The sequence below is a fragment of the Rhododendron vialii genome, chromosome 8a (assembly GCF_030253575.1).
Source record: "Rhododendron vialii isolate Sample 1 chromosome 8a, ASM3025357v1".
NCBI classification, from domain to species: Eukaryota; Viridiplantae; Streptophyta; class Magnoliopsida; order Ericales; family Ericaceae; genus Rhododendron; species Rhododendron vialii.
The window spans coordinates 34918366-34946319 of record NC_080564.1 but is presented as its reverse complement, the minus strand read 5'-3'; the positions used below and the strand labels follow the sequence as shown (position 1 = coordinate 34946319).

Genomic DNA, 27954 nt, shown 5'->3' with positions numbered 1-27954 from the left:
GTCATTATGCTGTGGCAGGGCTGAGCATTGTGTCGTGTCGCGTTCATGTCAGAAATTTCCTCAATCCTAACTTGCCGCCCCCCACAAATTATTACACTTGGTACGACAAATTCCATATGTCCAAAGACGTTTAGTCCAATCATCAAACATTCAAGAGTATTGAGTTTTTAAAGAGGGGGATCAGGGGTCGGTCTGCATCTCGTCTTGGCCTGTGGGTCGTCTCCGGCTTTATCTTCGAGGGGAGGTAAGGGCTCACATTTAGAAGGGGAGTACGACAGACTTGTTTAGCTTTCGGTGTTATTGTATCGTATTATATTCGTATTTCATGTCAGAAAATAACTTATCATAATCCGCTAACTTTGAGTCGACTTTGTGTCATGTGGGAAATGAAATTCCCGTCTTTATATTGTGGTTAAGGGAATGGGCGCTAGGTGGGCTGGTCAACCAATCCCAACCGGACTAGGTCGGTCGGTTTCGCATGGGCTTATTGCGTACGGTCGACACGTGTCCCTGTCAATACACAAAACTATATACATAACTCGGAGTTGGGAAGGTTCAAAAATGAAAGTGAGATTAGATCGTCCACATCACAGTTGGAATCAGAAACACCAGAATTAGCCTATTACTTCGTTCAGTTGAGATTCGGATGCCGTAAACTCGAAGATATCCGCGTGGAAAAAAATCGAGTTTTTCGGGTAAGGAATCGCTTAACTTAATCAACTTCTCTCTCCTCGTTGTTTCTCCGATCTAATCCGCGTGGAATGTCTCCCAAGCTTCGGCCTTTTAGGGTTTTGCTTCTTCTCAATATCCTGATCATGCTCAGGTTATTGTTCTTATCATTTTTGGTAGTTTGGTTCTGTTCAATCCTGTCTCATTAATCTGCTTTAGGTTGCGTTCTGGAATTGAATACTATTATGTTAAAATACTCCGAGTTCAATTTCAATCTTTTTTGTGCTGGAAGTTGGGAAGCGAACGAAAGTTTGGATTCTTATATTTTTATTTATTTTTGGGTTTTTTAGTTTGCTTGGTGTTCTGGACAACCAAAATGAGGTTACTGCTCTAATTGCACAATAGTTTCATTTTATTTCCTATTTGGAATGTCTCTCAAGTTTGGAACTTTTTGGGTTTGTTTCCAATCGATACTTCAATCAGACTCAGGTTATTAGCATCATCCTTTTTTGTAGTTTGATTCTGTTCAATTCTCACTCTTTATTCTGCTTTCGATTGTGTTCGGAAAATTGAATGGTAGATTATGATTCTCCAAGTTGAATTTCTATCCTTATGCTAAAGAGAAGTTGGGAAGCGAAAGAAAATTTGTATTTTTATATGTAATTTCGGTTTGGTATCTGAAATGTACTTTGTTTATTAGTTTGCTTGGTGTTTCTAATCGGACCATAATGTCTTTTTGTTTCCTAATTGGAAGTTTTAGTTGAATGATCGAAGTAATTTGTTGTATGTTCTAAGTCCCATGCTTTATGAAAACCCACAGAAGTTTAGGATTTGTGGTTTCCATTGGTTTGAAAGTTAACCGAGGCTCTGGCTGGATTGGTGTGTGTGTGTTTGTATATAAATACATGTATACATATACATGCATAAAATCAAGTGATTTGACATATAGGTCTAATTAAGATTTGATGAGTCATATATGATCATGACATTGCATTTGATAGCTTTATCATGATGGATACAAAAGTTAGTTTAGTCGAGTGAGTATTGAATCTACTTTGAGCTGACATTCGTATTTTTCTTTGTCTATGTTCAGATTTAAGGATCGCAAACTAATGGCAACCGCAACTATGGCCACTGCAGCTGGTGCAGCAGCTCTTTTATACTATACACTAAACCGGAAATTGCAATCAACCAGGCATATAGAAGATGACGACGAAAATGTTACTGATGTACACAATCAGGTTCCTTTAGGAATTGATCGAGTTTCTCATAGACTTATTCAAGCCCCTGCAACATGGTTGGAGACTATCTCAACGTTGTCGGAGACTCTTAGGTTTACCTATTCTGAAACTCTAGGGAAGTGGCCAATTGGGGATTTGGCATTTGGGATCAACTTCCTTTTAAAGAGGCAGGTAAGCATGTCTTGTCTGTTGTTTCCCTTGACTATGCTGGTTTGGAATTTTTTTCTACGGTGTCACTGGTAATTGTGTTTCCTGGTAATGATTTGCTTGGTTAATGGGATGAAACAGAAGCAAACACAGTTCTGAAAATTCGTTTCCTATTGGAAAAGCTATTGGATTTAAATATTAAATTCCTTCTACCAAAGCACGATGATGACTTTGATTTGTTAAATGCCTGGGACATCTTTAAACTTTTACTGTGTTTGTCTAAGCTACTATGATATACGTGGGATTGCCTTGCAGGGAAACTTGCACGTCGCAAATATATTTGCTGGGGAAGAAAGTTTACAGCTTAAAGGGCCTGAAATAACTGCTGAGCTTAGACATCTCTTAAATTTGTTGACTCTTTGCTGGCACTTCTCGAAGAAACCATTCCCATTATTTTTAGAGGAGACTGGTTATTCGAAGGAAAATGTTCTTCTTCAGGAACCTAAAGCTGGAGTAAGTCAATCTTCGTCATTTACAGTTACATAGTTATCTGTATTTTTGTAATTTCTTCTTTGTCCAATTTCTTTTTGCCTGGGGGTGGGTGTGAAGATGGGTTGGGGAATGGTTGTGGCTGGAGGTTGTGCATGCGTGCGTGTGATAAAGGGAGGGAGATCACAAATTCTGCAATGGATCTTTAAAATCACTGGCACTATACTGTAGGAAATTTTAGGTTATAATATGGCTCTCAGAAATTCACTGCCTGGAAATTCTGCAGATATGGTATTAGTGTAATCATTATAGGGAGCAAAGTGTACATTATGTTAGTGCTTTTCTGTTAATGTATTTTATTGTTTATGTTATGCAGATTTTGAAGCCGGCTTTTACAATACTAGCTGACCACAACACAAAAACTTTCCTCTTACTAATTCGTGGAACTCATAGTATCAAGGATACTCTAACTGCTGCAACTGGAGCGGTGGTGCCTTTCCATCACTCTGTTGTGCATGAGGGGGGAGTTAGTAATTTGGTTTTAGGTTATGCACATTGTGGAATGGTTGCAGCTGCTCGCTGGATAGCAAAGCTTGCAACTCCTTGTCTTACTAAAGCATTCGAGGAACATCCTGATTATAAAATTAAGGTACTGGGATCGAGTAAACATTTTGTTCAAGGCCTTGTCTTCTGCGATATGTCTGTAGATTCTTATGTGCAAAATGACTTGAAGTTAAAATATTAATAGTTGCTTTTGAAACTGTTTCCTCGTTTACTGTTGGTCTTTCGTGGGAAAGGGAAAACATGTTCTACAATGTTTTTTGTTCCCAAAAGGGAGAGAAATTGGTTCTTTTACTTTGTGCAGTTCTTGTGCTCTAGGATTTCCAGGTTACTTAATATTTTGTAATGGTTCTACAGGATTTGAGTGCTTCCGAAATCCATGAACGTTGTTGGTTTAGTTATTATTGTGGCATTTTGTTTCTGCTTATTCTCAAATAGGATTGTCTGAGATTGATTACTTACGACTGCTATAAAGTATCTTTGATAAAACATCCATGTACAAAGTAGAAGAGCAATAAAAACGGGCTTCATATGATTGTGTTTTTTTGTGTGGCTTTTATGGTTTCTTTATCGGGTGGTACTTGCTATCTCTGGGAAATGGGGAACAAAATATTGAAGTAATGGAACAATTTCTTTTCTTGGTTTCGTACAGATTGTGGGGCACTCCTTGGGCGGAGGCACTGCAGCACTTTTAACATATGTACTACGTGAGAGGAAGGAAATGTCAACAGCTACCTGTGTGACATTTGCAGCTGGTTTGTAGTTGTTCTGCATTATGTCTTGGACACATTTCATCACTTTTGATGCGCTGCTGCTCACCATCTTTGTTATTTGGCCTATTCTCATTTTAATAGTTGTTCTTTAGGGTACTCTGTATTCAGTGTCTGTAGACATTTTAAAATAAAGGATTGTTTTCTTCCCATTAGTATATTCAGTGCTGTCTGGATATCTGGTGCAGCCGCATGCATGACATGGGAGTTGGCGGAATCAGGCAATGACTTTATTACTTCAGTTATAAATGGAGCTGATTTGGTGCCTACATTCTCAGCTGCTTCAGTAGATGACTTACGTGCTGAGGTACTGTTTTCACCATTTTATGTTTGTTCCTAGTCTGACATTCTGCCTTCTCCTACCCTTGTGTGATGGGTATTATAGGAGGTGCTTCATGAAATTTTGGTAGTAGGTCTTTTGATGTTGGCTGACATATTGTTCTATCATCCATGTTTCATTAATTATGAAACTGTGTTTTGTATTTAAGTTTATCTTTCTTCCTGAAGGTGACTGCGTCTGCTTGGCTGAATGACCTGAGGAATCAGATTGAACGTACAAGGATCCTTAGTACCGTCTATCGATCTGCGTCGGCTTTGGGGTCTCGGCTTCCATCAATTGCTAGCGCTAGAGCAAAAGTTGTTGGGGCGGGTGCAATTCTGCGTCCTGTTTCCAATGGTACACAGGTACCTTTCCTTTTCCGCTATATACATTAATTGCCCTTCTACTTATCTGGCAAACTATCATATTAAGCAGCTGATAGAAAACTTTTAACTGTACATTCTGCTCCTCGGGACGGAAAGCAGCTTCTGTGTCAAATGCTTTCATTCCCACCCTCTGAGCTTTCCTAGCCTCTATAGTTTTGGTTTTTCATCTTCTTTGTCTGGAAATAGGTTTGATTTTTTTTCATGTGGGGGAAACTGAGAAATAGGGAGAAAAAAAACAAAGAACAAGAAGAAAGAAAGGAAAATAAATCCTCCTCATTTCCTTCTTTTTGTGAAATATTAGTCGTCCTATTCTGTTATCAGCATTGGTGTTGTGTAATCTTTGTGACCTCTTTGTAAGCAGTGAAAAGGAGTAGAATGATTATTTGTTGAATTAGTTTCAAACTCTAGGAACTGTCTTACGACCTCGGGGGTTTCGTTCTTAGTTTGCAATTATATGTTGCCTAGGCCCTAGGGGCTCATTTAAGTGGCTTGGTCCAGATGACTGGGAATAGGAACAAGAGTCCTGCTATTGGCAGCAATGCACTTTTACATACTTCTATTTACACACTTTTTACATGGACCCTGCACTTCTTCTTTTTTGGACATAAACAAGAGCCCAATGAGCTGTTTCTAGCATTTCCGTTCAAAAAACCCAGTGACTGTATCCTGTTTTGTCTGCTATAGGTTGTGATGAAAAGAGCACAAAGCATGGCTCAGGCAGCATGGTCGCGTCCTTCGATGCAGTTATCCTCATGGTCATGCATAGGGCCCCGCCGTCGTGCTGCAGCTACTTCTCATTCATGCTCTAAAGAAGAGGGGGGTACTTTAGAATATTCCCCTAGAACAGAAACTTCTGAGCCTTTTCTTTTGGGCTCTCATGAGAGTACAACTATGGTAGAAGCCACAGAACCATCTGTTTTATCATCTGAAGCAATCCTATGGGATTCAGAAATACAGTGTTCCTGTTCTGGTGAGGTGGGTCAACACGCTGAGATGGGTCTTGATCTTGACGAAGGTGAAGATATCATGGAACATGATACAAATGAAGACCGGATGACTGAAGTTGAGTTGTGGCAGCAAATTGAAAACGAGCTTTACAACCGGACGGAAGGTGAGGAAGCTGACAAGGCAAAGGAAATAAGGGAAGAAGAAGAAGCAGCCATTGCTGAGGTAGCTGAGAGCAATCCCCAAAGCTCTGTGCCAGAAATGAAGGAAGTGCACAGATTTTTGCCTCCCGGAAAGATTCTGCATATTATTACATTTATGCCGGAAATGAAGGGGAGTGACAGTGGTGATAGCACTAGTTCTGGTGAGACAGACGACGGAAGCCAGCCGCCAGCAGAGACTAAGGTGGGGATATTCCTCACCCCTAGGTCATTGTATAGCAAACTGAGGCTTTCACAGACCATGATAGCTGACCATTTCATGCCAGTTTATAGAAGACAAATAGAAAAACTGATTACTGCACTTGAGGAAGAAGCAGCTTCTGAGACAGTTTTGTAGGGATCATTCGGCAATAAGATACAGATTTAGTCAGACTCTTGTTCCAACTCCATGTTTTTGAAGCAGTAATCCTTTCATTTCCATTGTTGCAATGAGAAAGCAAGGTGGTGGAACCCTAAAGAGTTAGATGCTTTGGTTGGAGCTGCTGAAAGAAGATGTGTGCTGCTGCCACTTCCACATGATTCCGGAAATCCCTGTAAATTAGTGTTGGGTTAGAAACCATAGCTCCTTTGTATTTCAATCAAGTATCTATATGCCCCATTTCTTATTATTAATTACTTAGCTGACTTTGTAATGTCTTATTAAGTTATAGGGTAGTCAATTACATGTGCGCTTCAGTTTAGAAATAAGGTTTTCCAGCAGCCTGGCTGATTTGCTTCGGATGCAAATGACCAATTTTCTGAACTCTTCAGACTGTGTTTGGATCTTGCATTTATGAAGGGAAATAGAAAAGGAGAAGTGTTTCTTGTTTTAGGCAAAGATATTCATCGAACTTTACTTTTCTTTTCTTTTCACAAGTCACTTAGTGAATCTTAGATGCTGAAACAGCCTTGACCAATTTATCCTTGTGATTTGCTGAGAACGGATTCATTCAACTCGTGCTGCAACGCCTTTGACCAACTCATTACTGTTGGGAACACGATGCCACTCTCGGTGTCTTGTCTCCAAAACCTGCGGGTGTGGTGTCCAATGTCAGGAAAGACTCAATTGAAGCTGAAAAATGCAAGTGAAGATCTCTATAATACTGGGTGTGGTGTCCAATGTTAGAAAAAACTCAAGTGAAGCTCTCTATTATACCAATCGGTGAAGCTGAAAAATGCAAGTGAAGCTCTCGATAATACTGGATGTGGTGTCCAATGTTAGAAAAAACCCAAGTGAAGTTCTCTATTATACCAATCGGTTTTAGGCGAGATGTTGGAACTCAATCCAGCAATTGATACCAAAAGTTGGAGGTCATGGGTTAGTTATCCCAGTTGAACAATTGTTGGGCATACAATGCCGCATTGCCGCTTCCTGTGATCGCTCTAGAAAATAGACTTGCGGATATCGATTTTAAAAGACACGATATAACCTCCATACCTGTGGCTTCTGGTAATTAGAAAATAAGGTAGGCCCGGTCATCTTTTCGTCCAATATAGTCTTGGAGGGTATGAACTTGAAGTAGTACAGTAATACCTTCTACAGAGCAGAGTAGAGCACAATAATTCTATAAAGGCCCATATTGGATTTGGTCCATAAAATACCATCGTGAGCTGTGCCTTGAGGAAGAAGCTCCTACATCCCACATGGGTATAGACTATAGAGAAGTAGCGTAGCGTTAGTCCAGTTGGTTGGTGAGTTTGTTCCTCACACAATTAGTTAGGGTTCGATTTTAGTGGTCAGGCCCCAAGACAGTAATTTCTTGTGAATTCCCTAGCTAGTTCCAGCGTAAATGGCCTGTCTTTGACCGGACCGGAGAAGTATTAATTGAGGTGCGCGTAAGCTGGCCCGGACGCCCCGACTGTCTGGAAAAAAAACTGGAGAAGTGTCACAATCCCACTTGCTGTAGTTGATACGTTATTGTACCTTGATTGTCTCTTCTAGGAAAATCACATTGTAAACTTGATTTGGGGCATTGACTGTGACATGGATTAATATATACTACTACTACTATTACTACTCAATTCCTTCCACTATTGCAACCAATGTTGCGTACCCGGTACCTACTTAATATTCTACTCCAGTATTTTTCCCTTCTAATCTTAGTGGGTCCTATTAATAATGGCTAATTGATAACAAGACAAGCCAAAAATCAAATTTGGGAATCTTATGATCTACCACTTAAAATTATTTGCAATAAAATAAAGAGTACTAAACCATGCATGTTTGATATCCTTATGGCAGCGGTCATACTCAGTGCAAGAACCTTGGAAAATTGTTGGTGTTTGTGTTTTTTTTTTTTTGAAAAGGCAAAATTGTTTGTGTTAGTTTAATTGAATAGATAAACACATGGTTCATATAACATGATTTGGTACATTAATGTGGCTCGGAAGTCATTTGTCAAGTTCATGAGTCATTAGTGTTATTTATGTATGGAGTTTTACAAGGGTCATTCATGAATCTATTTGTTTTCTAGGTTCGAATAACGTAAGGGAACTTTTTTAGGAAGAAAACAACTTTTCTGGCGTTTGGGGTAGAACTGCACCGCGTGCGGTTTGGCTTGTTCCGACTCCATTTTTTGCTCATTACGATGATTGATTTCGTTAACATCGTAGAGCTCTTTGAGTACAATAGTCACATAAAAATTCAAGTCAATCGGAAATCGAATAGTAGTATCTAATTGCAGCACACTTTTCTTGAAAAAGATGGGCTCTTCAAGTTGTAATCTAGTGTGTCCAACTCATTTTGTTTCCAAATAAATGTGTTCCAATTAGATATTATTCAGGTTCCAATTGACTTGAATTTTTATGTGACTATTGCACTCAGCAAGCTTTACATGTAACGAAATCGATCATTAAAATGAAAGCGAAATGGAGTCGGAACAAGCCAAACCGCACGGGGTGCAATTCTTCTCCAAACGGCAGAAGAGAAGCCTTCTTTTCTTTAAGAAACGTATATAAGACGTGAAAGTGGTAATTCAGAAAGCCAGGGCTCTAGGTATGTGTAGTTCTCGGATTTATAGAGGGGCGAACTAGAAAAAGAAACGAAGCGAAAGTTCATAAATTTCTTCTGTCTGGACGGAGTTATAATTCTATTGTAAGACTCTTCGCCCCCGCTCTGAATTCTCGATTTACTTCCGGGCTCTTCACAGTCACCATCGATATTGCAGATTTTAGAAGTTTGAGATATTTTCTAAAGTCGATGGCACGCCCCTTGCGTTCACGCTCATGCACACACATTATGTAAGGAACAGACTAGGAAAATGTAAAGAAAGTGACATTTCATAGTCGATTTGTGTGCAAACTGGCTCGGATATCTTGTGAGAGGCATGCTTGGCAGACAGGATCCTCTATGCCGAAAACCTCTCCAGCAGTTGAATTTAAAACATAAAAAAAAAAATAATACACAATCCAACAGCCGAAAAACCCATCGGTACAGGGGTTTTCGGTACAGAGGAGATCGGACCATGCTTTGCTGCATACAATGACACATATGGTGGTGTTTCCCCATTCATCAAGTAACTGGCGACGACCATACCATCAATTATTTGGACACGTCTTGACTATATTATTACCACTACATTTTTCAATTCTGTTGAGTACATTAATTAATCAATGCCCTGCAGATTTTTCTTCCCGTATGATTGGTTCAAATTCATATCAATTGTCGTCACGTTCACATCAATTTTCATCTTAAAGGTCCCAAAAATATCTTTCTATTGTCTGATTTCAGATTTTTCTTTAATAGTTACGACGACAATCTATATAAAATGGTGATTTGAACTCGAAATGCACATGTATTTAGGCATTTTGCAGAGTCAAAAAACAAATCGGATGATGTTTCCACGATATTTTTTGCACGATTTGCAATCCTAAAAAAACTACACATGTGAAATACTTACTTATATATAATAATGCAGGACAAACTGTTTAGATTTTTAAGTAACCCGCCTGGAAAATGAATTGTTTTTGTCTTTCGACGTTAAAGAACCCGATTTCGTTTTTATGATGAGCACAAATGAATATATTGCTTAAGTAAAATAGAAATGCCAATTTATAACGAGAATCGAATATGTGAGCTAGTACCGATCGAGCTATTTCATATTGTGGGTTATGTTTCTTGGTGGAGAGTTGCTATATGTACCAACCAAGGAAGAGAGAAATCGTACCGACTCCATTCCAAAGAGGAGGAGAGTTGGTGATAGAATCGAATTTACTACTAGCAGATATTTTCAACACCATTCCAATTTCCAAGTAGTACGGAGTATTTATGTAGTGGCCGGCCGCCTGGGCCTGACTCTTATTTATGATCATCAACCGTTTGACGTTAAGGCATCACTAGGAGGACAAAGCTTTATTAGTCCGGCTAGTTTCTACTTCCGCCGTTCCCATTCTTTCGTCCTCTCGTCCTATCTCAATCGGATAAAAAATTAATTATAATTTTTAGTAATTAGCAATACGGAGTATTTATATATACAATATAGATCTTATTTGATAGATTTCAATAAGCTCTTTTAAACGATGTTTTTCAAATCACCTAAAAAAAATCATAGATTGCAAGATATAATTAATTGAAAAGGGGCACAGACCCTCAAAAAGGACTAAAGAATGGAGACGGAGGGAGTAAGTTTGTTTTCTACACCCTTGATTATGGTTCGATTATTCACATCAGGCCGTATGAAAGTAGTTTCTAGTGAATCCTTTAATCCTGGCGAGAATGACTTGTCTTTGATCGGACCGAAAAAATAATTGATCGAGATGAATGTAAGTTGACCTGAACACCTCTCACCGTTAGAAAAAAAGAAAAAAGAATACAAGAGTACTACTACCACAACTACTACAGGAAAGAGTGATGCTACTAGTAACTTGTAGTATAACTATGTAGTGTATGTAAAAGAGACATTTTTCGAATCCTAAGGAACAATTTGTTTTAGGATTGTGCTGCAGGCGGAAAGACATTGGATCGGTATAAAGTAAAAGTTGAGAGAAACTTATTCACAGCGCACGGCTCCACGCAATTTCAGCCGTCTGTTTCGGCAATCAATGGTTCGGATTTAAAAAAAAAACTCTCCCAGAAAATAGTTTTTTTTTTTTAAATTCAGACCGTCCAAAACACTTTTGGACATGCGCAATTGAGCGCCATAAAGTATATTCACGGCTTTGCCGTAAAAAAAGTAGTATTTCTCAAGTAAGTTATGGTAGAAAATTAAGTTTTCATAAATTGTGAGAGACGAGTTTAATCTTTTGGTCCTATCCTATCCTATCCTATCATCGCAATGGACCTTTTCTTGATCTCTCTCTCGTAAAAGATAAACTCATAACCACTTCATGGGTTTATTTTAGTGCATGATACGTCAGTAGTGAGTCAGTGACAGTATGATGGAACATTCCCTTGGATCCAATCCATGTGTACCAAGATGCCATTGGATTCGGATAACCCCATTCGTAATCACAAGAAATTCGACAAAACCAAAGCTAGTGGTGGTTAATTGGTAACAGGCTATTCAACAGTACCCCAGGCAGAGAAAGCGGAAACGGGAAAGGATTATTGAAGATGACACTCAATCGTATCGTGTCCCTCGACGTCGTGCATTTTATTAATTTATCTATTTAACTAGCTCCTAATCCTTGTTTTGCGGGTTTTGTTGTTTGTGTGTTCGGCGTTGAGGTCATGGTTGTCTTTTTCTGTTGCGTTTTGTCGGGGTGTCTATATGACTATATGGTTTTGTTTAGGTTGCAGCTTTGTCTTCTTTTCTGGTTTGCGTTGTGCCGTTGTTTCTTTGGGATCGTTTGTTTGTGTTGTATAACTTTTTGATGTATTGTGTATTTGATACATATGATAAGTTTATGTTTCCTAAATAAATAAATAAACAAAAACCATTCAGATAGGCATATGTTTAGAGGGAGCTTAACAGCAATTTGGTCAAAAAATGGGTCGTCATTCCCAAACCAACCATGTGATGAGTTAGAGAGAATTAGTAGTGGTAAATCACGAGAGGGTTTGCCAAGTCACCAACTTCAAAGTCCGAAATAAGTTAAGGTGTATGTGTGAAAGTTGATTCATACATACATTAGGCTAAAAAAAAAAAGTTTTGTGAATTTTGAGCAGGAGGAACTCATTTCGATTCTCGAATCTCAAATGCGGACTAATACTAAATATACAAGTAGTTCATATCATTTGAGTAGAAGGAACACATTTCCATGATAGAGTAGATGAACAATTCGCATTGATTGCTATCAAGTATCAACTCTTTTGAAGCTAATTGATACGGAATTTTGTCCCGGATTTTATAGTGAATTCCTCGATAATTGGCGGTGAAATTGCGCTCCCAAGAATTAGTTGAAATGTGCATAACCCAATGCACCTTGAGATATATTAAAAAAAATTACATAGAGACCGGTGTTGACTGTGTTCGCTTTAGGTCTGATCAAGACTCAATCTCTCTCTTTGCACACGGTTTTGAATAAATTTTTTTTCAATTATTACTCTGATTTTTTTTTAGCAATCTCGTTTTACTTATTACCTAAAAAACCTCTCTCAAAACTCAAACTTAACAGAGCCAGTTCCCTGCTAGTTTTGGTACTTTTCTTTAGAACCAGAAACATATCAGTTGAAGCACATTAAGAAAGGAGGACCGTACCGGACCGAGATAAGAAACATGTATGTTGTGTTTAAAAGTGTTCCACAAAAGTCCTATTCGATAATTACTACTAGTGCAGTACCCTGGTCCAGTCTGCCTGCATGGGTCCTTCCTGACATGCATCCATCAGTCTGGACATGCGAATTTTGACATATCCACGTGAAAAACTTTATTACGGAATTTTTCGTGAATAAACGTTTATGGAGCCAAATCGTATGCGCGTCAACCAAAGTGTATTGGACGGTCTGAATTTTAAAAAAACTATTCGCACAAAAGGTTAAATTCTTCCAGCTAATAGTTTTTTAAAAATTCAAACCGTCCAATGCCGAAATAAACGACTAAGATCGTACAGCTCCGCTAAAAAACTTATTCACGACTCTTCCATGAACAAGCCAATCTCTTATATCCACAGTACTAGACTCCAATACTCCATAACTCTAACACCAGTACCACACATAGAATGCATGGTTCCAAAACCATTAGCGCCGGGGGACGTCCCTCTCCTGGGCCATGCATCCAATAATTCCCTTGCTCCAGCACCCGCTAACATACATTCATCAAACATATATTTAAGCCTTCAATCTCCTATATGTTCCCCTCTCAACCTCTCTCTCGTACACACGCATTATGATAAATGTCTGAAACGAAGAAAAATGGTTTTACTAACCATCCCGTAGAGTCTTGATTTAAAAAAAAAAAAAACATCGCTCATTGGGCGATAGATAAAGAAAGTCAATGCAGATAATACGTAGTGTGAAAGTATGAATTACCATTACCGTTGCCATTTTTAATAAAAAAATCTAGGAATAAGAGTGGATATATTTGGGTTAGGAGACAAGGTATTTCGAGGTAGGTGATTGTGTCTCAACACTAAGTAAGGAGTGAAATGAATGTGAGTGATTGTCATTCATCAATAAGGATTGACGTGCTAAGGAGAAATATTTCAGTGCCGGGTGAGTATCACGTGGTGCCCGCTCGGCGCATCCGGACCGTTCGAAAGTATCTATTACCGTTAAGAGATTGTTTTTAATCCGAATCGTCCAAAACACTTTTAAACGGTTCAGAGATATACCGAATGGACACCACGGCAGCCGTACCCACCCGTCACTGAAAAATTTCTCGGTGCTAAGATATGAGTGGACCTGTGACCAAAAGTAATGATGAGCATGACCCAATTTGATTTACTCCATCGGTTACCTTTGCTTTGGATTCACTCTTTCTCTCGGGCCTCTGCAACCTTAACAAATCCAAAATCATTTAGGTGGAATTAATTTGGTCCCAATGCATATATACAGTTTACCGTATAGTCCTAGTATATATTTTGAATCATGGATTGCTCTAGAAACTTATAGGACTCTCCAAATACAGTCCTATGATTCGGATCAATAATGTTGTTCTTTTTCAAAAGTAGTAAAGTGTAAAGGTCACCCAAGCTATCGCACGGGTGTTAGTGGTTGCTTTCACAAGCATCTTTTCCTTCCTGACACCTTCAAATTAGTCGTGATTTTGTGTCGCAATTTCTATTTCTTTCTGGTTTTTATAAAATTCCCATAAAAAGAAGATAAAAATCTGAATCTAAATAAAAGCTGAATTTAAGAACCATCTTGAATTCAGCTCCTGACAATCGAAGTTGATACCACCATATTCATTTTGCTTACTTTATTCGCTTTGCCAATTGGGTATAGAATTCCATTCTTTCTACGTGTTGACAACGTTAATTTGTCAAAACCAATTAAGAAAATGTTTACTTGATCGCTACGCTTTACGCTAGCTGTGATGTGAACAACGCGGCACGAGTTAAAATATGCCAAATATGACCCCTCAAAATTGCTGGTCATAAAACCATATTCTTCATGCTTTTATTATATTCTGCACTTGGTTGGGTTTGGCATAACCTTTCGATAAAAGAAAACGTGAAAAGACCCCTGGCAAACAATGGCCAATAATTGCAATGGTGAAGATCCTTCTTTCTCTTATTGAGCCCCCGTTTCACATAGCTTTTTCGCTGGCCTTTTGGTTTTTGTCCTAATTCAATTTTTTTTTCACATTTATTAGTTGAACGTCAAATTTTTGTGGATTATTAGTTCGTTTCGTTGAGAGAAACTGAAAAAGTAAAAAATTACGATTTTTACCCAAATATCTGCAAAAATATCTAAGATAAAGCCTAAAAAGGTCAAAATTTTGGGTGTTATTTTGGATATTCCCAAAATATTTGGGTAAAAGTCAATTTTTTTAACTTTTTCAATTCTTCTAGTCAAGACAAACTAATAATCCGCAAAAATTTAACGCGAAACTAACAAATGCAAAAAAAATTTGAGTACTAACAAAAATCAAAAATCCCAAAAAGCCACCAAAAAACCTATGTGAAACGGGCGCTCAATTGTGTTACATATCCTCTATTCTTTTTTTTCTTTGTTAAATATTTTTTGACAAGGATGTCCTAGCCTTCATTCTGACTTATTTTAAACAACATTTGATATTCATTTTACATGTGTGATGTATTAACCAGCATTACGTTTGAAAGTGAATTTGCCCACTCTTAGAAGCTTTGATCATTGGATATGGGAAGCCAGTGTTTGTAGAGTTCATTGATTTTCCATTAGTTTTTCTTTGGAATGACAAACTTTCCAATTTCCACTTTTCGTATTTCGGAGCCATTTCATCAAATTTCCTAAATTCAATACTGCTTTGTAAACATCCTTCCGAAAAACACAGTAGTAGGGTAAACAGAGTACAGTAATTATATATTTACACCGGCAATTAGCCAAAATTACTAAATATAACGCCCTTCTCACATATGCGTGGACCTCAGTATTTTCCTTAGGATCCTCAAATAACCACAAGTCTCATTTAGGACGGCCCATTAAGGAGGAAAAAATTAGGTAACAAATGTCCAAAAAGGTTAAATGACGTCATTAGTTCACATTTAAATGGTCATAAAGTAATACTTGGTAATGCGTAGTACAGCAGTAATTATTTCCAAATTTGGTAAGATATCAAGCTGGGATCTCCCGACCCATTGTACAGCTGGTCATCCCCACCCATCTACGGCTCTCTTTCAACCGCCGGCTCAGATTGCTTACGTGGATCCTACCCTACTAGAAGGAGAGAGATTATTCAATGGTCTTTGACTGTTACTCCAAATGCCTCTCGATGCCACTCATTCTCGTGAAGTTCACAAAATTAGCGAATGATCACGCGTAATTGCGTAGCACATCGCGACGCCTTGGAGCACCCAATAAAATAAATTTTCCTCTGAAACCAAATGATTGCTTCCTCTCTCTCTCCCCCTCTACAAATACTATACAACTTTCTTTATTCAATCCTCCTCCTCCTCCTCCTCCTCCCCTCTCTTCTCTCTCTCTCTCTAGTGGATAGTTGTTTATGAGAAACCGAAAGCACCCCCCACTTGGTTCTTTCTTTCATGAGAATTGATATAACGAGATTGATACTCTCTTTTCAATCAAAAAGAAAAGATTAAAGGTTGATCCTCGTTCAGAGATTTGTCTTTATCTGAAATGTATTTGATGTACAAATTTTTTATTCCGGAAGAAACCAAGGTTGAAGAAAGAGAGTGGGAAAAAGAGAGATAACACAAGCCAAGGAAGAAAAAAAACATACCAAACTCACGAGTAGATCGATCGTAAGATACGAAAATCAAATTTGTTTTTCCTCTGCTTCTGCTGGTAATTCTCACTCACGCGTCTGAATCAGCTTACGCGCACTTGATGAATTTATTGTAATGGTTTTTTCTTGTTATGATTCTTTATACAAATTCAGAATCTGGGTTTTTTTTTTATAAAGATGTTTCTGTTGATTTCGTAGGGTTTGGACGATGTCTGCAACGGTTATAAGCGACGCGATGGTGATGTCTGCAGCGGAACCACAACCTGTTACGACGAAACTCTGTGATCAAATTGAAGTCATGTACGTCAAATGCGATTGTTGCGGATTAACAGAGGAGTGCACGATCACGTACATCGAACGGATTCGCGAGCGGTATCAGGGGAAATGGATCTGCGGCCTGTGTGCGGAGGCGGTGAAGGACGAGATCGTGAGGTGCGAGAGGCTTATCAGCACCGAAGACGCCATGAACCGGCACATGAATTTTTGCAAGAAGTTCAATTCTGCCGGGCCGCCGGCGAACCCTGAAGTTCATTTGATTTCGGCGATGAGGCAGATTCTGAGGCGAAGCTTGGATTCTCCGAGATCGGTGAGGTCGATGCCGAGTAGTCCGATGAAGATTGGCGGAGGGATTGAGCGTGCGGGGCTTGCGCGATCGGAAAGCTGTTTTGCTACTCTGTCTCTGGTGGAAGAACACAACGAGTGATTTGCGTAAGCTGATCCGCACAACTGAGCTAGTATAATAAAAAGAACGCGATGAATGAGAAGGGAAGGAGAAAAGCAGGAACCGTAAGTTTGATGTAACTTGGAAATAAAAGTAAAAAAAAAAAGGTTGTTAGATGGTTACTCTAGTATAATACTTTGAAGAGCAGTACAGTTGTAGTCTAGAATTGTTATGTGAAACTGGAATTTATTGCTTTCGGTTTTGCATCTATGGCTCTTTGAATCTTCTATGTCTTGTTCTGTTTTCTATAAGGTTTTGCACTTTGAGCAGTACAAATTATACAACATAACTTTCCCAAAAATAAAAAATAAAAAATTATACAATAGCCTTTTGCCTTGATTTGTTTTCCAAAGCCAACAAATTCCAGTGGTTGCCGCGATTAAGTGTCTTATAAACACAAGTCTCTGGTTCGGTTCACTCTAAGAGCCACACTTTTTGGGTCGCAAGCGATCGGAATTGGACTATCGTTTATTGTGAGGACATGCGATTTAAGATTGCAATTGAGAAAATCAGGGGAAAAAAAAAATTCAGTAATGAAGGTAGATGAAGAGGTGTAGAAGAATGTTATATTAGGACGGAAGCATGATTTTATCATTAAGACATATAAATACGCATATGTATAAAATAGAAATGTAGAACACGATAAATTGAAGAAGATGAACTTATATACTTTTAAAACACTACTATGATCTTATTGCGCTACGGGACTCGGAGGTTTGCTCCTATTTGAATTACCTTTCAAAACCTGCTACTATCAACTCTTGTGCAATCAACCTCCGGTTTGTATAGGCCCCCTACCCTCGGATGGTCGAATTAGTCCACAAGAATTAATTAAATTTTTTTTAGGAGACACAAGAATCAATTGAGGCACGCATAAACTGATTCGGATATCTAAATTATACGGAAAAAAAAAAAACAATTAAGTAGCAAATTTCCGGAAACTGAATTATCTCAACTCTTTAGGAAGAAGCTCTGTTTGGTAAAAAGCTTGGGAAAGTTCGTCCTTGTTTTGATTGAGAAATTGTGGAATTTTTTTTTGCGTGCGGTGAAATGCAACCAATAGCTGCTGCGCATGTTCCGTAGTCTTTTCACCGATTTTGTTAGTTTCTCAATTATTGGAAATCCGTATCTAGTGGTGGAAGATAAGCTTAAGCTTTAGCTTTGGCTTTGGCTTTTTCTCTGCGTCAAGGTGGTTGTCCCTTGGATGATTCTCCATACTTGAGGGTTTTTTTTTCTTCTTCTTTATGACTCAGGATTTGCAAGTGGGTTTCTAAGAGCTGTTAGCAATTTTGTTTGTTCATAAAACCAAACAGTACAAGGAAATCCTCCCCTGCGCCATTCAAGAAAAGATTGATTGTAGCTCTGGCTTTGAGTTTTTTTTTTTCTTTCTAAAATCAACACTAATCGACTGCACATTTGTACGTCCTGATTGGATGTTATCACGCAATATGTCATCAAGAAACCAACGCGACTGATAGCGCGTATGCTACCATCTTGGGTGACACGTCATGTGATTTCTGATTGACGTTTCGTTACTGGACAAAAATCGGCCAAATACGACGAATCGGAGGTGGACGGGCAGCAGCAACGCGACCTGCTGTTTTTCAGTGGTGTAGCTTCTGGGAAGGAACGCTCAAGCACTGTTGTTCTTTTGTTGTGTGTATACGTGGTTTGTATTGCTGGATGCCCGAGTTGTGTAGTCTTTGTGGGTGAAATGTGGGCCTTGACCTCTGTTTGGTCAGTTATGCTGCTTATGCACCTTCTGATGTGGGCCTCGACCTCTGTTTGGTCAGTTATGCTGCTTATGCACCATGTGATCCCTTGCAAGAGGTTTGGCAAAGTAGAAATGAGAAAGCTAATAAGTGTTCATCTTCTATGAGATTGCAGGTTCGAATTCAATGGAACTCAAACATTCCAAAAATCTTGTAGCCCCTGTAGGAGGATTTGTTTGGTTGTTAATTTTAGGGCTCCAGAATTTGTTGAGGTGTGCACAAGTTGACTTGGATATCTGATTATGAAAAAAAAAAAAAAAAGCCCCTCCACCTACTAAACTTACCAAGAGCAAAATTCTTTAGATCCTCTCCCCTCTCCAATTGGAAGTTTTGTGCAAAATAGCTACAGAAGAAGGTTTCAAATTTCAATGCGGCTGCGTGATCTAATGTTGGGACTCATTGGTGGAATTTGATGAATTTCTTAATAAAAAAAAGCTTTTCTCAAGGAAAATTATGAGGTACGAGTTTGTAGTAATCGAAGCAAACAGAAGACCACAACAAATACATTATGAGTTGTCCTTTTAACTAGCTAGTCAGCAATAGTGAGTCTATGTTACATCCTGGGAAAATTTTTACTCGCTCCAGGATGCTCTAAATTCCGTCTTCACCACGTGTTTGTGTGGGCTCCACCATCAAATAAGTGACTCCCACACAAATATGTGATGAAAAAGGCCCGTGGGGCGCTCCAAGTGCCCTGAATAATCACTCTACGTCATGTGCTATCCCGTTGGATAGAATTTCCATGGGTAATCCTTCCTGGAGTGCTGGAGATTAGTCTGAAGGAGAGCTTTATGACCTTATATTCCAGTTTTGTATCAGTACTTTAGAGGAAAATTCTGGGTCTAAATGGGTAGGCGGGCATCATCAAATTTTTTATTTGAGTAGCATGACATAAGTGGTAAGCGAAAATTGGATTCCTGACTTCTTAAGAATGCATTGACGCACAGAAAATGATAAAAGAGAGTGAATTATGAATCACTTGTGGAGTTGGGTTACCGATTAAATTATTAAGCAATGATTAGTGATTAGGCACATCAAATGGAGAACAGTGGAACACTAATGACATTTATATATTAGTAGGAATTAGATCCTTTCTGGTTCTTAATTGGGACTGAACGAGACAGGCTCAATCTGGATTGTTCATTACTGTAATTAATGGTTCGGATTTGCTTAAAAAAAAGTCTCTAAGTAAATTCAAACCATTGACTATACCAATGCATGATTCAGATTTGGACTGTCCCGTTTAGTGTAAAACTTAAGCTAAAAAAACTTGGATCGGAGGGAATCCGAACCACATATAATAGGAGTACTAGATTAGTTCAACGACTTTTCCAAGAAAAATTTAGGCATGCTTAGAAGCTTCTTCGACTGTTCAATTTGCTAATCTTATACCTCTAGCAGCCAAGCTAGTGAAAGCATCCACTTCTCCCTTGTTTATGGAAATCAGACCACAAAACTTTAGGAAAAAAAAAAAATTACAGTTTCAAGGACTCTCAATTTCCTTCCAATCCCCAATTTGGTAAAGAACATTAAAAAAAATCCGTAACCACAAACAAATTGAGGTAAGCCACAACGAAAGAGATCTCTGGGTTCTTGTAGCTTAATTTAGTGGATCCCTGTAGACCAGGCATGGAACAAGAGATAGGTAATTAAGAGTATGTTTAACCTCAATAGAGATTATGGGGACTCGAACTTGGCATTGTCCAACGAAGTTCGAGAGGTTCCGACCATTGAACCAACGCGGCATTGGTATTGGTTTCTGACAACCAACATGATGTCCCAACGCCAATATTTTACCTTGGTGTTAATTTGTATATTGTTGTACTTTGTTCTTAGGAGTAGTACTTTTTTGGGTGATGCCCAAAGTTTCTGGTGGTGGAATGATACCATTAGTTTGTTCTGGACATATTAAAAGTGGTTCAATTGTTTGTTCATATTGGATTTCATGAAGTTAAATCCTCCTCTGGCATCTCTCTTCGTCTCTAACCCTCCCAGCTTGAGGATCCTTCCTCGCTTATCTTATCTTTTGTTGATTTTGAAGTTAAATTTTCAGTTCTCTGATGATTGATGAATTCGAAGCATAACCTGGAAACAACAAACAACTCTCATTTGTGCAAGAGAACAATCGTAATAGGCTAATAAATAGCCACATTGCGTAGCATGCCTTCAGCACCCTTAAAAGATTCTGTGACAGAGGAAAGATATCTCCTATGGGGATTTTAATTCAGAGACATTATTGGATCTGTTGATTTGCTAGAAACAAGCAACAATATGGTTTCTGCTACATACTCTACTTGGTGAACCTATGGTGACAATTTAAATTTGTTGGTGAAAATGCCTGTACTGTACAGCTCTTAAATCGCCGAAAGGAAAGTTATTTAATACCAGAAAGTTCAATGGAATTGCATGGTTCTGACCATTTTCTGCCACCCCAATGTTTGTTTTGTGGCAAATCACCAGATTATGCTGAAACTTTCCAGAATAACAGCATAATCTCTTTCTCTTTGTATGTAACAACAGTTTTGCACTCCGAGAAAATTGCAACTCTCCTATTCATCAGCTACTTAATTAATGATCTTTGCAGCGTTGGGTTATGCATATGAATCCTTCCTTGGCCCCTAGGAATATTTCAGTGTTCAAGGACTCATGTACAGACTTACTTTGGGACAAATGGGCGGCACTGAAATTCTTAAACATCTATGCGTGCACGAATATTGTTCGGTGTCACCAACTTTTTAAGACTTTGGAGTCGTGTTGTTATCCACAAATTTGCTACTTTAACTGCTACACGTAAAATTTCTGACTTGAACACAGCATACTCAACGCCACGGTAACACTGCCTTGTCTTACGATGTGTGATTCATGGGCGCGTTGTATTAAGTCATGTAAGTCTTCATCGCTTGCTGTTCATTGGAAATGTATCGGAGGCAAAGCTGCCGCTGCCTGGAGAAGTCTTACAAAAAAATGTGGCAATTGTCTGGCCATTCATGTCCGGACTGCGCTTGTAGTGAACTCCGGTCATGCATTCCTAGATGTGTGAAGGTGAAGTTTCGTTTCAAATGTACCAAAACCTGTCCACTTGAGACCTCCCTAGCGAGATTGTGATCTTGTCAGCATAGTCCGTTGCAGTAAGTAGCATCACTCCCATGTATATCCTGATTTCTGAGTCTCGAACTCCCAATTGAAGTTAGTGATTTTGATGCACCAAAGGAGATTAGGCTTCATTTTTTCAAGTTCAAGTCTGCATTTTCCACCACAGCCATGAAAAGTTAAAGAGATTAGGCTACATTTTATATGTTGAGATGGGGAACATAATTGAAGATTCTTGTTATGCTTCTTAGAAATTGTGAGAGAGTACTCGTGGGGTTGGCTATTTGATAGTCACAAACCACTACAATATTTTTACGGTATGTTTGGTAGGAGGGATAAAAAAAAATTGAAAATAAGAATCTTTTCTTTTTAAAAAAATCATTTTATTTCGTCTTGTTTGATTTTTAACATTAAAATTTCAAACATAAAGTGATATGAGATATTTTAAGAGGAATAATACTTGAGAGATACATGGCAAGACCCTGAATAAGTTCTTTACGGAGGAGAAGCTTTTTTAACATTTGGACCGTCCAAAACGCTTTTGGACGGTCGCGATTTGCTCCGTAAAAGTTAAAACCTTATTCATGGAACCCTCTGTGAATAAAATTTTCTCATAATGCTCAATAACTTTCGCTCATTGAATTTTTTAGAGGAAACTTTTTCGGAATAAAACGGATTACAAAAATAGACCAACAAGAATTATTACGCACACTTACTCGTATACTCTACATGGTATGTGGAGTGTGGAGTAATTTTTGAGACAATAATCGAAGAGGATCAATCACACTCTTGCACAGTAATTGAAGTGTATGAAAAGCAAACTCATGGCGGATCAAAAAAAAAAGAAAAGCAAACTCATGTACATTCATGTGTGCAAAACAAGAATTATTAAGTTATAGCTTTCTTCACGCATACACATGTGCCAAGCCCACAAAAGAACACACACGTATAACAATCCATGGGCCCATTCTGATTACTGCTCGGCCTATCCCTTGCAAGCTACACAACACCCATGACCCAACTCTCACAAGCAACATTTACCCCAAAAAAAAAAAAAAAACACCTCCACCACTATGTGCACTCTTATCGATCACTTTTCGACCACTTTTCTCTCATATATCTATCTGTTCTACATAGTATTTAATTGTAAAATGAGCCTTACACATATGCGAGAGAGGAGTGATCATGGAATGACTGGTAGGCATGTTTGTAGTATTATCTCGAATAATAAAAAAGCCTTGAGACCAGAGTTGGTTCGATTAAGGAGTTTGCTCCACACCCAATTGATAAGGGTTACTATTCCGTTTGACCCAAAAAAAGAATTAATAAGGTGTGTGTAAGCTGTTCAAAAGAAGGTAAATTCTCGTTAATCTTTTAATACCGACTCGTTAATTTTTTAATACCGACGTGAATAGTCTGTTTTTTACTGGACCGAGAGAAAATTAATTAAGGTTTACGTAGGAGTATTTTGAATATTTTGATCATTAAAAAACAAAAACATTATTTACCCAGAAAACACCAGTCCAATAAACGACCACAAGGTGGTTGCACATGAGTGCTGGATCCTTGTTCACCCAACACTCATCTTCCCCACTAAATTAATTTCTCCATTGTTTCCTCCCTCCGATCATTCAGGAAAACTAAAACAAGATGACGAAAACAGCCATTCTCATCCACTGCTTCTCCTTCTTCCTCCTCCTCCTCCTCCTCTCCATTTCTCCGTCAACATCCTCAGCCCCATCTCAACCGTCCGATCGTCCCCAAACCTTCATCATCCACGTGTCCAAATCCCACAAGCCTGCCGCCTTCTCCTCCCACCAACAATGGTACTCCTCCATCCTTCGCTCCCTCTCCTCCCCCCACCCCACCAAACTCCTATACACCTACTCCACCGCCGCCCACGGCTTCTCCGCCCGCCTCACCGCCTCCCAAGCCGCCGACCTCCGCCGCCGACCCTCCATCCTCTCCGTCCTCCCCGACCGAATCCGCCACGTCCACACCACTCGCACCCCCCACTTCCTCGGCCTCGCGGACTCCTTCGGCCTCTGGCCTAACTCCGATTACGCCGACGACGTCATCATCGGAGTTTTAGATACCGGGATCTGGCCCGACCGCCAGAGCTTCTCCGATAAAGGACTCTCTCCGGTTCCCTCCGGTTGGAAAGGCAAGTGCGACACCGGCCCGGACTTCCCTGCCACGTCGTGTAACCGTAAAATCATCGGCGCCAGGGCCTACTATCAAGGGTACGAAGCCGCGATTGAAAACCTAATGCACGATGCGGCTTCCAATTTTACTTGTGGAGGCGAGCATAAGCTGGACCGAACACCTGAGTTATTGAAAAACCTAAAAGATGATTATAAATCCCCGAGAGATACGGAAGGGCACGGGACGCACACGGCGTCTACGGCAGCCGGATCCGTCGTGTCAAACGCAAGTTTTTTCGATTACGCGAGAGGCGAGGCGAGGGGAATGGCGATCAAGGCGAGGATCGCCGTGTACAAGATCTGTTGGAGCTCGGGCTGCTTTGAATCGGACATACTCGCGGCGATGGACCAGTCGGTTTTGGACGGCGTCCACGTCATCTCCCTCTCCGTCGGAGCGTCCGGTAAGGCGCCGCAGTACGATCGCGACTCCATCGCGATAGGAGCGTTCGGAGCCGCGAGACATGGTGTTCTCGTGTCCTGCTCCGCAGGGAATTCCGGTCCCAATCCGTACACTGCCGTTAATATCGCTCCGTGGATTCTCACCGTTGGTGCTTCCACGATTGATAGGGAGTTTCCGGCTGACGTCACTCTCGGCGACGGTAGAGTCTACGGCGGCGTATCGCTCTATTCAGGCGATAAACTTGGCGATTCGAAGCTTCCATTGATTTACGCAGCCGATTGTGGTGACAGGTATTACCAATTTGTTTTTATTTTTTCCTGTAAAGACTGACGAATAATGTAAAGACTGTGTTTTGTATAACGAACGCGTAATAACAATGCCTCGAGTATGACTTGCCTCAAAGGATGACCGTTGATCAAACTTTCAAATTCTTATTAACAGAAAACGAAATTTCCAATAGTATAACCTAATTATGTAAATTTACCAATGTTCTAAAAATCGCTACCCGCGAGTCGGGCGGTCCGTCACCTTGAAGTGATTAATCAATGCATATTAATTAGTAATCGGTGATTAATCGTTAGTCAGACCTAGTAGAATAGGCCCTCTATTCCTTGATTTAGAACACTGAAATTTACACAGTCGGTAACGTTCCTCTTCATGCTTTTAGCACGACATTCTCCAGCACAAATAGTCTTGAAGTTAGAGAGGTCATTTACAAAGTTGAGTCTGACATCAGAGCTTGCATCAATCCTTGAAAGCAAATGAGGAAAACGATTAGAATAGGTTCATTTGCATTGTAGTCAGTGGCAGATACTTTACAAAGGGTTTAACTCTTGTTTTTTTCCTTCCTTTACTAGTAAGGCTAGATCAGGTTCTTCTTGTTTTGTATTGATCCAAAGAAGAGTGTATACTCCTTGATAGGTGCTCAGCTGGTTCTTAGTAGTGGTAGTTCTGGGTAGACTCTAAATGCACAATCTACTTTCTTGGTTTAAGTGTTGTTTGTTCTGAGAATGCCTTTTTGCTCTTGTAGTTGGTTGGGTTAATACAATTTAAGTTACCAAAGAAAAAAATAAATAGTTTTTCCTTGAACATTGCCATTTCTGAATCTAAATCTTGGTTCCACCATGCAGGTATTGTTATTCAGGAAAGCTTGACTCGTCAAAAGCAGCGGGGAAAATTGTTGTCTGCGATCGTGGAGGCAACGCGAGAGTAGCGAAAGGTAGTGCCGTCAAAATTGCTGGCGGAGCCGGCATGATAATGGCAAACACGGCGGAGAGCGGCGAAGAACTCGTTGCTGATTCGCATTTGATCCCTGCCACTATGGTTGGCCAGATCGCCGGCGATAAGATCAAAGACTACGTCAAATCGGATCCGTCACCAACGGCGACGATTGTGTTCAAAGGAACGGTATACGGAACTTCACCACCTGCACCACGTGTCGCCGCCTTCTCCAGCCGTGGGCCGAGCCATCTGACCGCGGAAATTCTCAAACCAGACGTCATAGCTCCAGGTGTCAACATCTTGGCCGGTTGGACCGGATATACTAGTCCAACCGACTTGGACATTGACCCAAGAAGAGTTGATTTCAACATCATCTCGGGCACCTCAATGTCTTGCCCGCATGTGAGTGGATTAGCTGCGTTGCTGCGTAAAGCCTACCCGGAGTGGACCCCAGCTGCTATAAAATCCGCCCTGATGACCACTGCTTACAATTTGGATAACAATGGCCGAAATTTTACTGATCTCGCCACCGGAGGCATATCCACACCGTTTATTCACGGAGCAGGACACGTGGATCCCAACAAAGCGCTCGATCCAGGTCTAGTCTACGACATACATGAGAGTGATTACGTGGCGTTCCTATGCACCATTGGATACAACGCGAAGAGGATTGCCATCTTCGTGAAGGATCATCCTGTGGATTGCGGCGCACTAGGGCTGGGTAGTCCAGGTGATCTGAACTACCCATCGTTTTCGGTCGTGTTTGATTCGAGCAAGAGTATGGTTAAGTACAAGAGGACGGTGAAGAACGTTGGGAGTTCAATGGACGCGGTGTACCATGTTAAAGTGAGCGCGCCACCGGCAGTTGGGATTGATGTTTCGCCTAAGAAGCTTGTTTTTAGTGAGGGAACTCAAACGCTGTCTTACGAGATTACGTTTACAAGTGCGGTGGCATTGGGTGAGTTTGGTGTTGCTTCACAGGGATTTGGATCAATCGAGTGGACCGATGGGACCCATAAAGTTATGAGCCCAATTGCTGTTATGTGGCAGCAGGGTCCGTCAGTTGTGTCTATGTGAGATGCGGCCCAATGGACTAAGGAAGCTGGGCCTTGCCCAAGGCCCATGCTTGGATGCTCTGTTCATATGCCATCCAGCATGAAAAATATTTAAGTTTTTTTTTTTTTTAAATTTTTTTTTCCTTTATTTTTATCCCCGGTGTATTTGCAAATTGTTTTTTACCGCTGTATTTGCAAATTAAGATATCTGTTTGTACAAATGAAAATAGAGAGTATTTCTCTGGTAATTTTAATTTTTCTGCTTAACTAACTCTTTTGTGTATTTTTCTACTTTTTTTAGATGCCCGTCTCGCAATCAGTTTTCCATAGGAAAATTCAGAAGCTTATTATGGATTAAAACTTGTTTTCAAGTAAGTTTTAGGAAAATTACAAAATTTTAGTTATAAGAAACCAAAAAAAAAATATTTTGTTTCCAAACTAATTGCCTTCTCTCCCCGCTCCATCATGAGGAATGTTTACAGAGAGGGTAATTTTTATAAGAAATGAATTGCAGTGAGAAATTACTTCCGATATTTAAATGAGACAATACGGATCAGTTTATACGCCTTTTCTCCTTTTAAGAAAGGGTAAGCTTTGAAGTCGTCTTGCTGAGTTTTCCTTGAGAAAAGTTAAAAGTGGGTTGAAGGATGAGTGTGTTCTTGGGCCATCGTAGAGACATAGATAAGGTCAACGAAGGCCCTTCTCCCTCTTAGTCAAAGGCTTGTGTGTTCTCGTTATCAAGGATTGGCATGGACGTAGTATTAAACAACCGTGGTTAGATGTAGATATCCAAATGAGAAATTTCAGTTCAGCGTTTTCACTTGATAGATATTAATATAGCCATAGGAGTTGATCGAATAAGAGCATGCATGATACCAAGTAAACAACTTACTCTTTCAAACTCACAAGTTCGATTCTCACACCGAGCTAAGAACGCTTAATGTCACTGGAGGTTTTTCCGATCTTCAACTTCAGTACTTCGAGAACGATTGAGGCGAACCTAAGTTGGTGAGTATGCAACAACTATCTTGCTAATCGAGTAGTTCAGGCTGTGAATGCAGCAAAAAGCCCGTAGTGGTCGTGGGGGCCTGTTAAGCCTTCAAGCCCAAGACTGAATTCGGGCTGTGCTCACAAGGGCTTCAATTTCGAATTTAAATAGTTTGCAGGATTCCATGATTTTAGATTTTAAAAAAAAAAAACCATTTGTAGATTTTCCTTGGGAAATTCCATAGTAAGACACTCGTATGTATTTCAAAAAAATAAATAACCGCATACATTTACACAAACTCTATTTTCTTCGGGAATACCACTGGTGGTGAAAGCAAAGTCCTAGTGTCCTCCTTATGTTTTACTATCCTTTTTTAGTTTCTTTTTCCACAAAGAATGAAGGTGTAATTGTTTAATGCGAAAATCTTTCCAACTATTGCGTCAATTATTACGTGCGTAATAATTTTCACACTCTTCTCTCTAGCAATGGCACCCCTTCTTGTCCTCCGGCT

General features: G+C 39.7%; 3 protein-coding genes across 5 annotated transcripts; all 3 read left to right on the top strand.

The window, feature by feature from the left end:
* Positions 1-537: 537 nt before the first annotated feature.
* On the top strand, positions 538-6559 carry LOC131335815 (uncharacterized). 2 transcript variants are annotated; one of them, XM_058371332.1, is made up of 8 exons: positions 538-695; positions 1763-2081; positions 2373-2570; positions 2923-3195; positions 3760-3862; positions 4066-4184; positions 4385-4561; positions 5267-6559. In XM_058371332.1, exons 2-8 carry the CDS (start codon positions 1782-1784, stop codon positions 6083-6085), a joined length of 1989 nt encoding a protein of 662 aa, XP_058227315.1. In that variant the 5' UTR covers positions 538-695; positions 1763-1781; the 3' UTR covers positions 6086-6559. The 2 variants fall into 2 exon arrangements, with proteins under 2 accessions (XP_058227315.1, XP_058227314.1); XM_058371331.1 differs by having other exon boundaries at positions 546-823.
* Positions 6560-15528: 8969 nt separating this feature from the next.
* LOC131335814 (uncharacterized) lies at positions 15529-16919 on the top strand. 2 transcript variants are annotated; one of them, XM_058371329.1, is made up of 2 exons: positions 15529-16051; positions 16191-16919. In XM_058371329.1, exon 2 carries the CDS (start codon positions 16201-16203, stop codon positions 16693-16695), a length of 495 nt encoding a protein of 164 aa, XP_058227312.1. In that variant the 5' UTR covers positions 15529-16051; positions 16191-16200; the 3' UTR covers positions 16696-16919. The 2 variants fall into 2 exon arrangements, with proteins under 2 accessions (XP_058227312.1, XP_058227313.1); XM_058371330.1 differs by having other exon boundaries at positions 15638-16008.
* Positions 16920-23097: 6178 nt separating this feature from the next.
* On the top strand, positions 23098-26726 carry LOC131335813 (subtilisin-like protease SBT1.4). Its single transcript, XM_058371327.1, has 2 exons — positions 23098-24469; positions 25310-26726. Exons 1-2 carry the CDS (start codon positions 23226-23228, stop codon positions 26475-26477), a joined length of 2412 nt encoding a protein of 803 aa, XP_058227310.1. The 5' UTR covers positions 23098-23225; the 3' UTR covers positions 26478-26726.
* The last annotated feature ends 1228 nt before the right edge of the window (positions 26727-27954 follow it).

Excerpts from the sequence above, each read along its gene's own strand:
- LOC131335813 (XM_058371327.1), top strand. The coding sequence starts at position 23,226 with ATGACGAAAACAGCCATTCTCATCCACTGCTTCTCCTTCTTCCTCCTC. Across the intron at positions 24,470-25,309 it reads GCAGCCGATTGTGGTGACAG|GTATTGTTATTCAGGAAAGC; the intron begins GTATTACCAATT and ends TCCACCATGCAG.
- LOC131335814 (XM_058371329.1), top strand. The coding sequence starts at position 16,201 with ATGTCTGCAACGGTTATAAGCGACGCGATGGTGATGTCTGCAGCGGAA.
- LOC131335815 (XM_058371331.1), top strand. The coding sequence starts at position 762 with ATGTCTCCCAAGCTTCGGCCTTTTAGGGTTTTGCTTCTTCTCAATATC. Across the intron at positions 2,571-2,922 it reads TTCAGGAACCTAAAGCTGGA|ATTTTGAAGCCGGCTTTTAC; the intron begins GTAAGTCAATCT and ends TATGTTATGCAG. Across the intron at positions 3,863-4,065 it reads CTGTGTGACATTTGCAGCTG|CCGCATGCATGACATGGGAG; the intron begins GTTTGTAGTTGT and ends TATCTGGTGCAG.